The sequence below is a fragment of the Nycticebus coucang genome, chromosome 24 (assembly GCF_027406575.1).
Source record: "Nycticebus coucang isolate mNycCou1 chromosome 24, mNycCou1.pri, whole genome shotgun sequence".
Taxonomy (NCBI): domain Eukaryota; kingdom Metazoa; phylum Chordata; class Mammalia; order Primates; family Lorisidae; genus Nycticebus; species Nycticebus coucang.
In genome coordinates, this window is record NC_069803.1 from 11,997,565 (window position 1) to 12,012,586 (window position 15,022).

At 40.9% G+C, this 15,022-nt stretch overlaps 2 protein-coding genes across 3 annotated transcripts in view; one reads left to right on the top strand and one right to left on the bottom strand.

The window, feature by feature from the left end:
- GTF2E2 (general transcription factor IIE subunit 2) overlaps positions 1 to 15,022 on the top strand; it is a 90,474-nt gene that overhangs the window by 12,760 nt on the left and 62,692 nt on the right. The window lies entirely within an intron of this gene.
- On the bottom strand, positions 830 to 12,548 carry SMIM18 (small integral membrane protein 18). The gene is made up of 3 exons (XM_053578766.1): positions 12,480 to 12,548; positions 3,417 to 3,497; positions 830 to 1,347 (listed from the first exon to the last, which is right to left on the bottom strand). The coding sequence occupies exon 3, from the start codon at positions 1,308 to 1,310 to the stop codon at positions 1,023 to 1,025; it is 288 nt and encodes a 95-aa protein (XP_053434741.1). The 5' UTR covers positions 1,311 to 1,347; positions 3,417 to 3,497; positions 12,480 to 12,548; the 3' UTR covers positions 830 to 1,022.

Here is a 15,022-nt window from a genome sequence, read left to right on the forward strand (position 1 = left end):
CATCAATAATTTAGAAAGTAATACTTTTTTTTTTTTTTTTTTTGTAGAGACAGAGTCTCACTTTACTGCCCTCGGTAGAGTGCCGTGGCGTCACACGGCTCACAGCAACCTCCAGCTCTTGGGCTTATGTGATTCTCGTGCCTCAGCCTCCCGAGCAGCTGGGACTACAGGCGCCCGCCACAACGCCCGGCTATTTTTTTATTGTTGCAGTTTGGCCGGGGCTGGGTTTGAACTCACCACCCTCAGCATATGGGGCCGGCGCCCTACTCACTGAGCCACAGGCGCCACCCTAGAAAGTAATACTTTTTAATAAATAGGGACCTTATGTATTAGTGGAAGTATTTTACTTTAGATATAGAAACACATTTTAAATAGCATGTTTGTTGGCTAGGCGTGGTAGCACATGCCTGTAATCCTAGCGCTGGGAGGCCTAGGCAGGTGAATTGTTTATAAGCTCAGGAGTTTGAGACCAACTCGAGCAAGAGCAAGATCTCATCTCTACTAAAAATAGAAAAATTAGCCGGTATAGTGGCACATGCCTGTAGTCCCAGCTACTTGGGAGGCGGAGGCAAGAGGATTGCTCAAGCCCAGCAGTTTGAGGTTGCTGTGAGCTATGACGCCATGGCGCTTTACCCAGAGTGACACAGTAAGATTCTGTCCCCCCAGAAAAGCATGTTTGTTACCAAAACATTATTTAGTCTACATGAATTGTTTAGATATAAATCTTAGCATCATTAACTTTGTGTTTTGCTGCTCAGTATTGAATAATAAAAATCTGTTCTCTAGTTTTTGAAGTGTCATATTAAATAGATTGGTAAATTCACATTTATGAAGTTTTACTGTATATTTAATGAAAGGGATACACACACAAACAGTGCATACTTGTTTTTCTCTTTTACTAGAAATCTTTTAACTATTCATTGCCAGAATCAGTTTTGTAATGACAGTTGGTGTCAGATTTTTTTTTTTCTCAGATGAGGTCGAACCACTCTCAAAAGATTTTGTTCATCTTCTGTAGAAGGCTAGACCACTTCAGTTTCACGTTTTCTGATGTTGTCCATCATACTTCTAAGAGGGTTCGGTTCATTTTTTAAATCTTTCACGGTTTTGTTTTTTACACAGCAGCAGCAGTCAAGTACTTCATAAAGGAAAGCCAGAACCACTAAGGACACCACTGTAAATATAAATACAAGCAGGATGACAAAGCAGGCAGTGTTCCAATTATCATGGAAAGGGTAAATTTTTTGAACTTGAAAACCAAGGTACTGGTAAACAGAGGTAGTGGTTTCATTCCAGTAGCTGGAAGCCATTCTTAGGGATTCCACTTCTTATATTGCTCTTCTGAATCTATAAAAAAGGTAGAAAATAAGTAGTTACATACTTGTCTACAGTATGTAGTAGACAAACTACAGACTTGTCTATTCAAGTATCAGGGTTTCACTGTTACCCTAGGCTAGAGTACCATGGCGTCAGCCTCGTTAACAACAACCTCAAACTCCTGGGTTCAAGTGATTATCCTGATTCAGCCTCCCAAGTAGTTGGGACTACAGGTGCCTGCCACAATGCCAAATTAATTTTTTCTTTTTTTTCCTTTCTTTCTTTTTTTTTTTTTTTTGCAGTTTTTGGCTAGGGCTGGGTTTGAATCTGCCACCTCCGGCCTATGGGGCCAGCGCCCTACTCCTTTGAGCCACAGGCACCAGCCCTTATATTTTCTATTTTTAGTAGAGATGGGGTCTCACTATGTTGCTCAGGCTGGTCTCAAACTCCTGAGTTGAAGTGATCCTCCCAGCTTGGTCTCCCAGAATGTGAGCCACCTCGCCCAGCCAAGATTTCTTTTCTTTCTTTCTTTTTTTTTTTTTTTTTGAGACAGGGCCTTACCCTGTCGCCCTGGGTGGAGTGCTGTGGAATCAGAGCTCACAGCAACCTCCAAGTCCTGGGCTCAAGTGATTCTCCTGCCTCCGCCTCGCAAGTAGCTGGGACTACAGGTGCCTGCCACAACACCTGGCTTTTTTTGGTTGCAGCCGTCGTCGTTTGGTGGGCCAAGGCTGGATTTGAACCTGCCAGCTCAGGTATATGTGGCTGGCGCCTTAGCTACTTGAGCCACAGACGCCAAGCCTTCTTTTTATTTATTTATTTATTGAGACAGTCTCACTTTGTTGCCCTTGGTAGAGTGCTATGGTGTCATAGCTCACAGCAACCTCTAACTCTTGGGCTTACGCTATTCTCTTGCAAGTAGCTTGCACTACAGGCACCTACCACAACATCCAGCTATTTTTTTTTTTTTTTTAGCAGGCCGGGGCTGGGTTTGAACCCACCAGCCCTGTTGCATGTGGCTGGCATCCTACCCATTGAGCTATAGGCGCCGCCCCCAGGCAAGATTTCTTAATGAATTTCTGTAGGGAATAGGAATCTTCCTTAATTAACGTCTGATTTTTTTTTTTTTTTTTGAGACAGTCTCACTTTGTCACCCTTGGTAGAATGCCGTGGTTGTCACAGCTCACAGCAGCCTTAAACTCTTGGGCTTAACTGATTCTCTTACCTCTGTCTCCCAAGTAACTGGGATTACAGGTGCCTGCCACAATACCTGGCTTTTTTTTTTTTTTTTTTTTTTTTCAGTTTTTTGCTGGGGCCGGGTTTGAACCCACCACCTCCGGTATATGGGGCCGGTGCCCTACTCCTTGAGCCATATGCGCCGCCCAATACCCCGCTATTTTTTAGAGACAGGATCTCACTCTGGCTCAGGCTGATCTTGAATCCTTGAGCTCAGGCGATCCACTCGTCTTGGCCTCCCAAATGCTGGGATTATAGGCGTAAGCCACTGTGCCTGACCCCTGTCTGAATGGTATGTTTTGAATTTTTTGTGTATCTACCCACTGTTCTCTGTAAGCCACATTCTATTGTTTCTTTTTAATGTGTGTATGTTATGTATTAGATGTATGTGTACTGAAGATTCATATACAGAAATTAACTGCCAAGGGAAGATGGAAAGTGAACTGAATTGGTTTAAAATATGACTAAAGCAGTAGTCTTTGAGCTGTTATCTACCAGCAATCTTGTTTGTTCTTCAAACTGCCTCTGGAGCCGGCCACAGTGACTCACGCCTGTAATCCTAGCACTGGGGAGGCTGAGGCGGGTGGATTGCCTGAGCTCATGGGTTCAAGACCAGCCTGTGCCGGTCTCACGAGACTTCATCTTGAAAAAATAGCTGGGTGTCGTGGCTGGCACCTGTAGTCCCACCTACTAGGGAAGCTGAGACAAGAGAATCATTTGAGCCCAAGAGTTTGAGGTTGCTGTGAGGTAAGACGCCCCGGGACTCTACTTAGGGCGACAAAGTGAGACTCTCTCAATTTAAGAAAAAAAATAAATAAACTGCACCTGGAAAAGCATTTGTCATTACCCGTGTGGATTCTTCTCACCTTTTGGTTCAGTGTATTTCTGTCTCTTATTTCTGCTCCTTTAAACTTGCATGACAGATGCTCTGAAGCAGGAAATAGTGGCTGAATGGAAAACAGTAGAGAAAGAAAAGCCAAATTATGACAATTATCAGAATGAGGATAATAAAATTTTAAGTTAAAGTTGCCTATGAAGAGATTTTTTTTTTTTGTAGAGACAGAGTCTCACTTTATGGCCCTCGGTAGAGGGCCGTGGCATCACACAGCTCACAGCAACCTCCAACTCCTGGGCTTAAGCGATTCTCTTGCCTCAGCCTCCCGAGTAGCTGGGACTACAGGCGCCCGCCACAACGCTATGAAGAGATTTTAATCTTGGTATTGTTTGTTATGTAGAAGATGGTTTTAAATGTTTCATGTACCTAAGCGACTCATGCATATTAATATTTAAAAAAACAGACAAGTTCAACACTCCCAGAAGTATCAATTATTAAATTATTGTTCCATTTCCCAAAATAAGCTAATGAGTTAAAGTTTCAATATTCTTGCATGAGTTTTGCTTTTGTTTACCTAGTACTTGTTAGGCCTTAAATGGAATTGTAAGGATTAAAGGTTTGGTAGTATGGAACTATCTTGATCTTTTATTTTATTTATTTATTTATTTATTTATTTTTTTTGTAGAGACAGAGTCTCACTTTATGGCCCTCGGTAGAGTGCTGTGGCCTCACACAGCTTACAGCAACCTCCAACTCCTGGGCTTAAGCGATTCTCTTGCCTCAGCCTCCCGAGTAGCTGGGACTACAGGCGCCTGCCACAACGCCCGGCTATTTTTTTGGTTGCAGTTTGGCCGGGCCGGGTTTGAACCCGCCACCCTCCGTATATGGGGCCGGGCCTTACTGACTGAGCCACAGGCGCCACCCATATTTTATTTATTTTTTTGAGACAGAGTCTCCCTCTATTACTTTGGGTAGAGTGCCATAGAGTCAACTCACAGTAACCTGAAACTCCTGGAGTCAAGCAATCCTCCTGCCTCAGCTTCCCGAGTAAGTGGGATTACAGGTGCCTGCCACAATGCCTGGCTGGTTTTTCTGTTTTTAGTAGAGACAGGATCTTGCTCTTGCTTAGGTCTTGAATTCCTTAGCTCAAGCAATCCACCTACCTCTACCTCCCAGAGTGTTAGAGTAGTAGGTGTGAGCCACCACATTTGATCTATCTTGGTCTTTTATTTTATTTTTATTTCTTTCTTTATTTTTTTTTTAGAGACAGAGTCTTACTTTATTGCCCTCGGTGGCGTCACAACCTCCAGCTCCTGGGTTTAGGCGATTCTCTTGCCTCAACCTCCCAAGTAGCTGGGACTACAGGCGCCTGCCCCAGTGCCTAGCTATTTTTTGTTGCAGTTTGGCCGGGCCGGGTTTGAACCCGCCACTCTCCGTATATGGGGCCGGTGCTCTACCCACTGAGCCACAGGCGCCGCCCTATCTTGGTCTTTTAAAAATGTTTTTAAAAGCTTAATTAAAAAAATTATACCTGTATACTAAGAAAATTTTGAAAATAATAGGAAAAACATAACTCCCTTAATTCATTGATTGTTATCTTGTTATTTTGTATGCTTTTCCTTTTAGAAAAATTTTATTTTTTAAATGTCAGAATGAGAGTACATAAATTTCTTTCATTCTTATAGCAGATGTCTTTTGATTACGTACTGTGTACCAAATTATAAATTCTGGCGCTACCTTACATGTGAGGTTATGTTCCATTTAAAGAAAACTTCATGGTGGTATAAAAGTATGACAGTATAATGAATCTCCACATACACCTCCTGTGAATTAAGACATTGCAGCCTCAAAATAACCTTGCAAGGAAACTGAGGCAAAAGGGGGCTAAGACTTCACTCCCGATGCAATTTGGAAAGCATGAGAGCCACATCGTGCTCTCAACCTCTCATTTTCTTGGCAAAGTAGTTGTACAGAATCTTCTCCTGGCTCCACAGTGAAACATGGTTACCAACTTGCGTACAAATGGATTTTTCATATTGATTGTGGGATGTTTTTGAGTCTGCCTGATCCTCTGCTACTGATCCTCCCCAAGTATAGAGATTAAAATAGCAAGGACAGGCTTGGTACCCATAGTTCAGTGGTTAGGGCGCCGGCCACATACACCTGGACTGACTGGCTGGGCCTGCTCAACAACAATGACAACTGCAACAAAAAGATAGCTGGGTGTCGTGGCAGGTGCCTATAGTCTCAGCTACTTGGGAGGCTGAGGCAAGAGAATCGCTTAAGCCCAAGAGTTTGAGGTTGCTGTGAGCTGTGACGTTACGGCACTCTACCCCAGGGCGACAGCTTGAGACTGTCTCAATTAAAAAGAAAAAAAAATCCTTCAGTTTTATGGTGCGTGGTGACCCTTCATCTTGAAGTGAGAGATAGCAAACTAATGGGCAGTAATTGAGTCAATTGCTTCTTTTAGTTCAGGGTCATACAAAAATACATGATCTGGAACGTAGGTAACTTCCCGTTACATTACAGTAATCTCAGGCTGTGACCGCAGACCCAGCCTTTCAAAATTATGCTTTTATCCCTTGTATTTTCTCTTCAGAGGGCATTCTTATAGAAGCAGGGCTGTTACCTTGCACGTTTCCAGGGAGCAACATTTATATTATGTTGTGGGGTGTCATTCACATAGAATGTGATGTAAGAGGTGCCCCTTGAGGTTGTGTGATGTGGGTATCCTAATAGGCTCCCCATTCAACCTCTGTATTTTTGCTGCCTTTGATGCTAATCAACATGCACACAAAACTTCCCTGTAGAAACTTATTTAAATGGAGAAAAAAGGTCCTTTTTGACTCAGCCTCCCTAATAGTGACATGCATACACCTAAATGCCTTAAAAGTGTTCTGTTTTGGAGCTCCTCTAAGATTTTTAGGGCTACCAAAATGCAGTTATTCCTGTGAGGGGTAACATACATTACTATAGTTATTTTTATTATACTTAAGTCTAAATGAGTTTCAGGTTCTTTTTAAAGAGCAGAGGAAGAGTTGGACCTTTGGGAAATAGAGGACAGTGCCACTTGTGTGGGTAAAGCAGGAAGAATCACTTGATGGTGTGCTAGTTTTACCTGGGCTAACTTAGGACCTTTCTGGCATTTATGAAACTGTTCATTAGACTTTCTGTTAAGGCCTTTCTGGTTGATCCCTTTATAAATCTGAGAAGGTTTGAATCTTTTGGAGATTTTGCTTCTAAACCTGGCCTTAGAAGTAACTGCAAGGGGAACAAAGATAACGAGAGAAAAGAGTAGAGCGAACAGTTTCTACATTATGCCTCTCAAAGTAGTTTAATTTACCTTATTAATAAACTTAATTTAAAGTGATATTTCACTGTTGATTTCAGAAACATCATTATAACAATTTTACGTAAATAAAAATTAGATGTTTTACTTCCCATATTATCTCCCTGACATAATAAACTTTTATTTTTTTCCTTTTCTCCTAGAAATTGGCTACATAAATCTAAAACTTACACTTAGTTGAAATTATACTGAAATGATTACTTTGTATTTTAATTTATTATGAGTTGGCCTTTTTTGTTGTTTGTATTGACTTTTGAGAAGTTGTAAAGACTCGTAATATAAGTTACCATTTCAAAATGAAACTTTTTTTTTTTTTTAGAGACAGAGTCTCACTTTATTGTCCTTGGTAGAGTTCTGTGGCATCACAGCTCACAGCAACCTCCAACTCCTGGGTTTAGCTGATTCTGTTGCCTCAGCCTCCCAAGTAGCTGGGACTACAGGTGCCTGCCAGAACACCCCGCTATTTTTTGTTGCAATTTGTCTGTGGCCAGGTTCGAACCCACCACCCTTGATATATAGGGTTGGCACCCTACCCACTGAGCCACAGGCACTGCCCTCAAAATGAAATTTTAGAATGATTAGAAAGTTGGTTTGGGCGGCGCCTGTGGCTCAGTGAGTAGGGCGCCGGCCCCATATGCGGAGGGTGGCGGGTTCAGGCCCAGCCCCCGCCAAACTGTAACAAAAAAATAGCCGGGCGTTGTGGCGGGCGCCTGTAGTCCCAGCTGCTCGGGAGGCTGAGGCAAGAGAATCGCGTAAGCCCAAGAGTTAGAGGTTGCTGTGAGCCGTGTGACGCCACGGCACTCTACCCGAGGGCGGTACAGTGAGACTCTGTCTCTACAAAAAAAAAAAAAAAAAGAAAGTTGGTTTAAGAAATCTCATATATGGCCAGATGCAGTGACTCACACCTGTAATCCTAGCACTCCGGTATGCCAAAGCAGGTCAGTTGCCTGAGCTCAGGAGTTCAAGACTAGCCTAAGCAAGAACGTGTGAGACCCTGTCTCTATTAAAAGTAGAAAAACTAGGGGCGGCACCTGTGGCTCAGTTGGTAAGGCGCCGGCCCCATATACTGAGGGTGGCGGGTTCAAACCCGGCCCCGGCTAAACTGCAACCAAAAAATAGCCGGGCGTTGTGGCGGGCGCCTGTAGACCCAGCTGCTCGGGAGGCTGAGGCAAGAGAATCGCTTAAGCCCAGGAGTTGGAGGTGGCCATGAGCTGTGTGAGGCCACGGCATTCTACAGAGGGCCATAAAGTGAGACTGTCTCTACAAAAAAAAAAAAAAAAAAAAAATAGAAAAACTAGCCCAGCTTAGTGGCTGGCGCCTATAGTCCCTGCTACTCAGGAGGCAAGGCAAGAGGATTGCTCAAGCCCAAGAGTTTGAGGTTGCTGTGAATGATGCCACAGCACTCTACCCAGGGCGACAGAGTAAGACTCTATCTCAAAAAACAAAAACAAAACCCCCACACACCCCAAAATAAATCTCATATTCTATTTACTTTTGAGGTACAAATGAACTATGTAAAATATTTTCAGGTCCTCTTGCCTCTAAAATAATAGAGAATGAGAAAGAGAAAAAAAGGCCACCATCAAGTCAGACATCTAGAAACATAATTAATTTCAATTATTTGAGTTTAAGTTGTATTTAAGAATAGTTTCTTCTGGTTAAATTAATATAGTATATCCACATAATTGAATCATAGGTAACTGTGTAGTGATAAGGAAACATTTTTTAGGATAAGTAAAATGAAAGGAACAAGGTCCAGGATTGTGTAAACACACATAGGAAAAAGGGAAATGATATTTGCTTGAATCTGCACAAAAATCTTGGCAGCATCTATAAGAAATTAATCACAATAGGGCGGCGCATGTGGCTCAGTCGGTAAGGCACCGGCCCCATATACTGAGGGTGGTGGGTTCAAACCCGGCCCTGGCCAAACTGCAACCAAAAAATAGCGGGGCGTTGTGGTGGGCGCCTGTAGTCCCAGCTCCTTGGGAAGCTGAGGCAAGAGAATCGCTTAAGCCCAGGAGTTGGAGGTTGCTGTGAGCTGTGTGAGGCCACGGCACTCTACAGAGGGCCATAAAGTGAGACTCTGTCTCTACAAAAAAAAAAAAAAAAAGAAATTAATCACAATAGGTTGTGGAAATGAGTAGGGAAGAGAGTGGGGGCACAAGGATATGTGTGATGCTTCTCAATGTATACCTTCTTATATTTTTTTGGTTTTTGAACCATTTGAATATATCACTTATTTAAAACCAAAACACATAGTCTATTTTAAAGGGAAAAATAAAAAGTACTATTCCTAGTCTTTGGCTTTTAAGTTTATTATGTTATAAATCTATTTACTACATTTGAGTTTTCTGGAGTCTAAAAAATTAAAATTAGAATTAGTAAACAACTGTCATTTTGATTAGTCTGTGTACCAATTTATTCACATATAAAAATACTTATGATAATTATGCTTCCAGCAATGACTGTGGATATCAATGCATGCTACCACCAAAAGCACTTGTGTGCTTTAGGTCACTAAGAAAGTGTATGTGTAAAGGTTATATTGTAAGTGGTGACAATTTGCCCCCGTGAGTGTATTGGTAACTGATGAGCACCTCAAAACATTCATGCTTTAGCTAGCTTCTGGGCATATGTGAATAAAAAGTAAACTCTGTAATATAGACTTGTTTTCTACCTTAAATTTAACGAAATTTATTCTTTAAAAGTACGGTAGAGGGCGGCGCCTATAGCTCAAGGAGTGGGGCGCCGGCCCCATATACCAGGGGTGGCAGGATCAAGCCCGGCCCTGGCCAAAACTGCAAAAAAAATAAAAAAAAGATGGGCAGCGCCTGTGGCTCAGTCAGTAAGGCGCTGGCCCCATATACCGAGGGTGGCGGGTTCAAACCCGGCCCCGGCTGAACTGCAACCAAAAAATAGCTGGGCGTTGTGGCGGGCGCCTGTAGTCCCAGCTACTCGGGAGGCTGAGGCAAGAGAATCACTTAAGCCCAGGAGTTGGAGGTTGCTGTGAGCTGTGTGATGCCATGGCACTCTACCGAGGGCCATAAAGTGAGACTCTGTCTCTACAAAAAAAATAAATAAATAAATAAAAATAAAAAAAAGATAAAAGTATAGTAGAGCTCTGATAATATTTTGTGTTGAATTTAGGGTAAAGATTAAATTTTTCTTTGATTAGGTGTAATTAGTCATGTGGAATGACATACACCATTAGGATTTTCTCCTGTTCTAAAACTGTAGTTTTGAAATTAAAATATGTTATATCAAGTAAATGCTGTAAACATGCCTTATAAAGAGCAAGAGAAAATGGTAAAAATAAAAGTAAACAGTCTGTTGTACTGTTCTCGATCTTTCTCCAACTCATTGTGAAATTTCGGTTATAGGAATGGGGATCTTTAAAGTGAATAACATAATTTTTAAAGTGTATTTTTTTTTTTTTTTAAAGAGACAGAGTCTCACTTTGTCACCCTGGGTAGAGTGCTCTGGCGTCACAGCTCACAGCAACCTCCAGCTCTTGGGCTTAGGTGATTCTCTTGCCTCAGCCTCCCGAGTAGTTGGGACTACAGGCGCCTGCCACAACACCTGCTATTTTTTTGTTGCAGTTTGGCCAGAGCTGGGTTTGAACCCGCCACCCTCAATATATGGGGCCGGTGCCCTACTCACTGACCCATAGGTGCCGTCCTAAAGTGTACATTTTTAAATTGTTTTATTTCGTGTTATTTTTGATATATTCCCTCCCATTTCAAAAGGCCCAGTGGAATATTTATGGGGATGGGATTTGTTTTGGAACCTTGGATTGCCAGATCAGAATAAAATTATATTTTTGTTCTATTTATGGAAAAAGCCTTTGAATTTAATTCTCTAGTGCCTTTAAACCTATAATTTTGAAATATGATCAGTTACTCATGATAGCCTTTAAATATAGAGCAATTTACTCAATTTAGACTCTGGAACTAAGACAGGCTTTGCCTCTAGTCATTTTGGTGACACAGCAGTGAGCCTTCGTTTATGTTAACTATGGATATATTACAAGTAAAATGTAGACTGATGATAGAATGTTAAAACATTCTGGATAGGCTTGGCACCAGTAGCTCAGTGGCTAGCGTGCCAGCCACATACATTGGAGCTGGTGGGTTTGAATCCAGCCCAGACCTGCCAAACAGCAATGACAACTGTGACCAAAAAATAGTTTGGCGTTGTGGCGGGTGCTGGTAGTCCTAGCTACTTGGGAGGCTGAGGAAAGAGAATCGATTAAGCCCAAGAGTTTGAGGTTTCTGTGAGCTGTGACACATGGCACTCTACCCAGGGCGACAGTTTGAGACTCTGTTTCAGAAAAAAAAAAAAAAAATTCTGGGTAGTAGGGGTTTCTGTTTACAATTTACCTGAAATTTGAGTTGTAAGCTAACTTGTATTTGAGAAAATTATTTTATCTGAGACTTTCGTTGCGAGCTCCTGTACTTTGTATAGCTATCAGGAATAGTTTCTAGATAATTAACTCTGTTGTGCAGAACCTGGAAAGATCTAATGTCTTGTTACAGCAGCCTTTGGGTTTTGTAAGGGATACTTTGCTCATGCTACCTGAAAGCTGACTAAGAAATAGAAGGAATAGAAATTATGAGGTAAAAAACCCCTAAACCTTCAAAGATTAAATAAACTTACCAGTGAGGTAAAAGGGCATAAGTTAATCTTTAGGTTAGGATAGTAACCTGGAGCTCTAGCATTTTCATGCTTGAATACTATAAACTTAGAAATTTGGTCTGCAGTTGATGCTAGTTTTTATTAGACATGAACAGTTGCTCTGAGCCATGAAGATAATTTTATAATCTAGAAAGGTGCTGTGCCCTCGTCCTTTAACCAAATCCTCTTAGGACATGTTTTTAGTTTAAAATGTCATTTATCAAAATGACTTACTCTGAATTTATTTTGAGGATCAGTAAATAACTTCAACATTATATTTAAGTGCTATAATATTTTGTGGCTTATTGAAAATGAAAGATTATTTGAAAAGGTTTTCATTTAATAGTATGACGTGTATATTATAGTAAAATAAATTTCACTGTGAGGAATTATTTTAATAAGGATGTTAGGGAAATCTGAAGCTTTATAAATTATCTCTTTGTTTATAGTTTAATGCAGCCCACATGATGATACCTTTTATGGTCTTTTTGTTTTTATATATAAAAATCACAATTGTGCTGATTTCATGACATTTTTTGCATTCACAGTGGAAGGCAAGTAAAATAATTTTGAACTATTTTCTCATATTTGTTAAAAATACAACAAACTTTCTTACAAGTAACTGCTTTTTACCAGCCAGTATTATTTGCACATAGGATCAGAAAGCTTTAGTCCAGGATTCGCTTTTAGTCTAGATTTTTCTTTAAGAAAAATCCTTTGTTGAGACAGACCAAACTGCTGAAATGAAATCATTCAGAGAAAATGAAATCAGCAAATAACCAGTTAACATCTCAAATGCCTATGGTTTACTCCAAGATCTGGATATAGATCAGCTTCATATAAAATGTAATGAATTTTCCATTAAGGCACAGATGGTAAGAGTGCTTATCAGACAGCACAAAGCAGTCTTCATATTTTCATAAAATTCTACCAAGCAATGAAATGAACACATTGCTTTTGGGGGGTATTTAGTAGGAACAAAGCTTTCTGGTTGATTTTTCATGGTAAAATATTTTCCTATTATATCATAAGGACATGTACCACTATATAAAAAAGATATAAACCTACCTCTTGTCTGAAAGGATGCTGTTGAAGCGATGGTATCGTCTGTTTGTAATGCAGTCTAGTGCACAGCCAAGATGGAGCTGCGCTTCTATTGGTTGAACTACAATGCAGCTGACAGTTTCCTCTCTGTTCATTTGCATTAAGTCCTGCCATCCTTAAAGAGTAAATCATTCATAAACTTGAAAAGAGCTGTCTGGGATATCAGCTGTCACCCCCATTTATTTCTTACATAGGAATTTGTGAGTTACCAAGAAATTGATGATTCCTTAGTGTTTACAAAAATTTCAGATCCTTCAGTGAATACTTTAGTGCTAAGGCTAGAAGATAATGTCAGGAGAGGTAATAACCTAGGGAACAATCAGTCGTGGTTTACCAGCTTGATATTTCCTCCAGGAAGTGTGAATAAAATCTCACGAATTAATTTTTCTTTATCTTTTTCTTTCATTATTTGTTCCATGTTTAAATTTTGCCCTGTAGAAGTGATGATTTCCATGTGGTAATTTGATTAAGGAGAAATTCTGAGAAAAAAATTAGTTTTCAGCTGTGTACATTGGAAGAGGGTTTGATTAGATAAATAGCTTCCTGTATTTAAAGAGCAGTCTGTGAAATTTAAATGGCAAAGTCATCTCCAGTTGGCTGTTTAGAGCAGAATGTTTTTAGTTATAATGAATTATTTAGAGTTGTGGTAATCATGGGAATGATTGTTACAATAGAGGACAAGGTAAATACTTGCTGTGTAGACTTGATTTTTAAAATTATAGATAAATTGGTACATTAATTTCTGGGGCTATAAAGGAGTACTTGGAGATATCCTTTTCAACAAATATTTATTGAATCTGTATTATGCTTGGAGTTGAGCTAACACTGGGGAGATCCCATGGTAGACAGAATTATATGTGGTTCATAGTTGACCATTTGTATGATGTTTGTCCTAACATACTGTCATCTCTTTTTTATAGTCTTTCTAGTTGTTTACTGGTAGTATAGGGTAAACATAATATTATTTTACTAAATTTAAACAAGGAAACATTGTTTATTGATTTTTCTTTCTTTCTTTCTTTCTTTTTTTTTTTTTGAGACAGAACCTCAAGCTGTCGCCCTGGGTAGATTGCCATGGCATCACAACTCACAGTAACCTCCAACTCCTGGGCTCAAGCGAGTCTCTTGCTTCAACCTCCCAAGCAGCTCGGACTACAGGCGCCTGCCACAACGCCCAGCCATTTTTTTTTTTTTTTTTTTGGTTGCAGCCATCATTGTTTGGCAGGCCTGGGCTGGATTCGAAACCGCCAGCTCAGGTCTATGTGGCTGGCGCCTTAGCCACTTGAGCCACAGGTGCCAAGCCACTTTTATTTTATTTTTTTAAAGAGGCAGAGTCTTGCTGTTTGTTGTTCAGGTTGGAATCCCCTGGCACAATCATAGCTTATTACTGTGACCTTGAACTCTTGGGCTCAAGCGATCCTTGTGTCTCAGCCTCCCCAGTAGCTGGGACTACAGGTGTGCTCCACCATGTCCAGTTCATTTTAAAATTTTTTATGGAGATGAGGTCTCATTGTGTTGTGCATGCTAATCTTAAACTTCTGGCCGGAAGTGATCCTCCTGCCTTGGCCTCCCAAAGAGTTGAGATTACAGGCATGAGCTACCACACCCAGTCTGGATTTCTATACTTCAACAGAGCAGCCAGTTTTTATTCCATATTCCAATAATCTGTGCAAAGCCTACTTAATGAGTCTTATATAGGGAGGTATTACAGGGTTTAAATGGATTTGGATCCATACTCTGCTACTTAACTACCTTGAATTTTCTTTTTTTGAGACAGAGTCTCACTATGTTGCCCTTGGTAGAGCACTGTGGTATCACAGCTCACAGCAACCTCCAATTCTTGGGCTTAAGCGATTCTCTTGCCTTAGCCTCCCAAGTAGCTGGGACTACAGGCGCCTGCCACAGCGCCCAGCTGTTTTTTGATGCAGTTGTCATTGTTGTTTAGCTTGCCTGGGCTGTTTTCCAACCCACCAGTCCTGATGTATGTGGCTGGCGCTGTAACCCCTGTGCTATGAGCGCCGAGCCTACCCTGAAATTTCTTATGGTTAAATGGGGACAGTGATACCTCTTAGATAGGAGTTTTGGGAGGAATTAAATGTGAAAATTGCTTAGCTTGATGTTTAGCAGATAATAATTGTTCAATAAATGTTAGTTACTATTATTATTACAAGTGTTCTGAACACCTTGGGAAAAAAGAACTATGTGGATGATGTTTCATAAAATTGAAACAGTGAATCTGAAAGCGTATCTGTGAGGCATTGTTTTTTTTTTTTCTTTTTTAAGAGACAGAGTCTCTGCTAGGTGCCCGTGGCTCAAGAGGCTAAGGCGCCAGCCACATAAACCTGAGCTGGTGGGTTCGAATCTAGCCCGGGCCCGCCAAATAATAATGATGGCTGCAACCAAAAAATAGGCAGGCGTTGTGGTGGGCGCCTGTAGTCCCAGCTACTTGGAAGGCAGAGGCAAGAGAATTGCTTAAGCCCCAGAGTTTGAGGTTGCTGTGAGCTGTG

Bases quoted from the DNA above. Each gene is read 5' to 3' on its own strand.
- SMIM18 (XM_053578766.1), bottom strand. From the start codon at position 1,310: ATGGCTTCCAGCTACTGGAATGAAACCACTACCTCTGTTTACCAGTAC.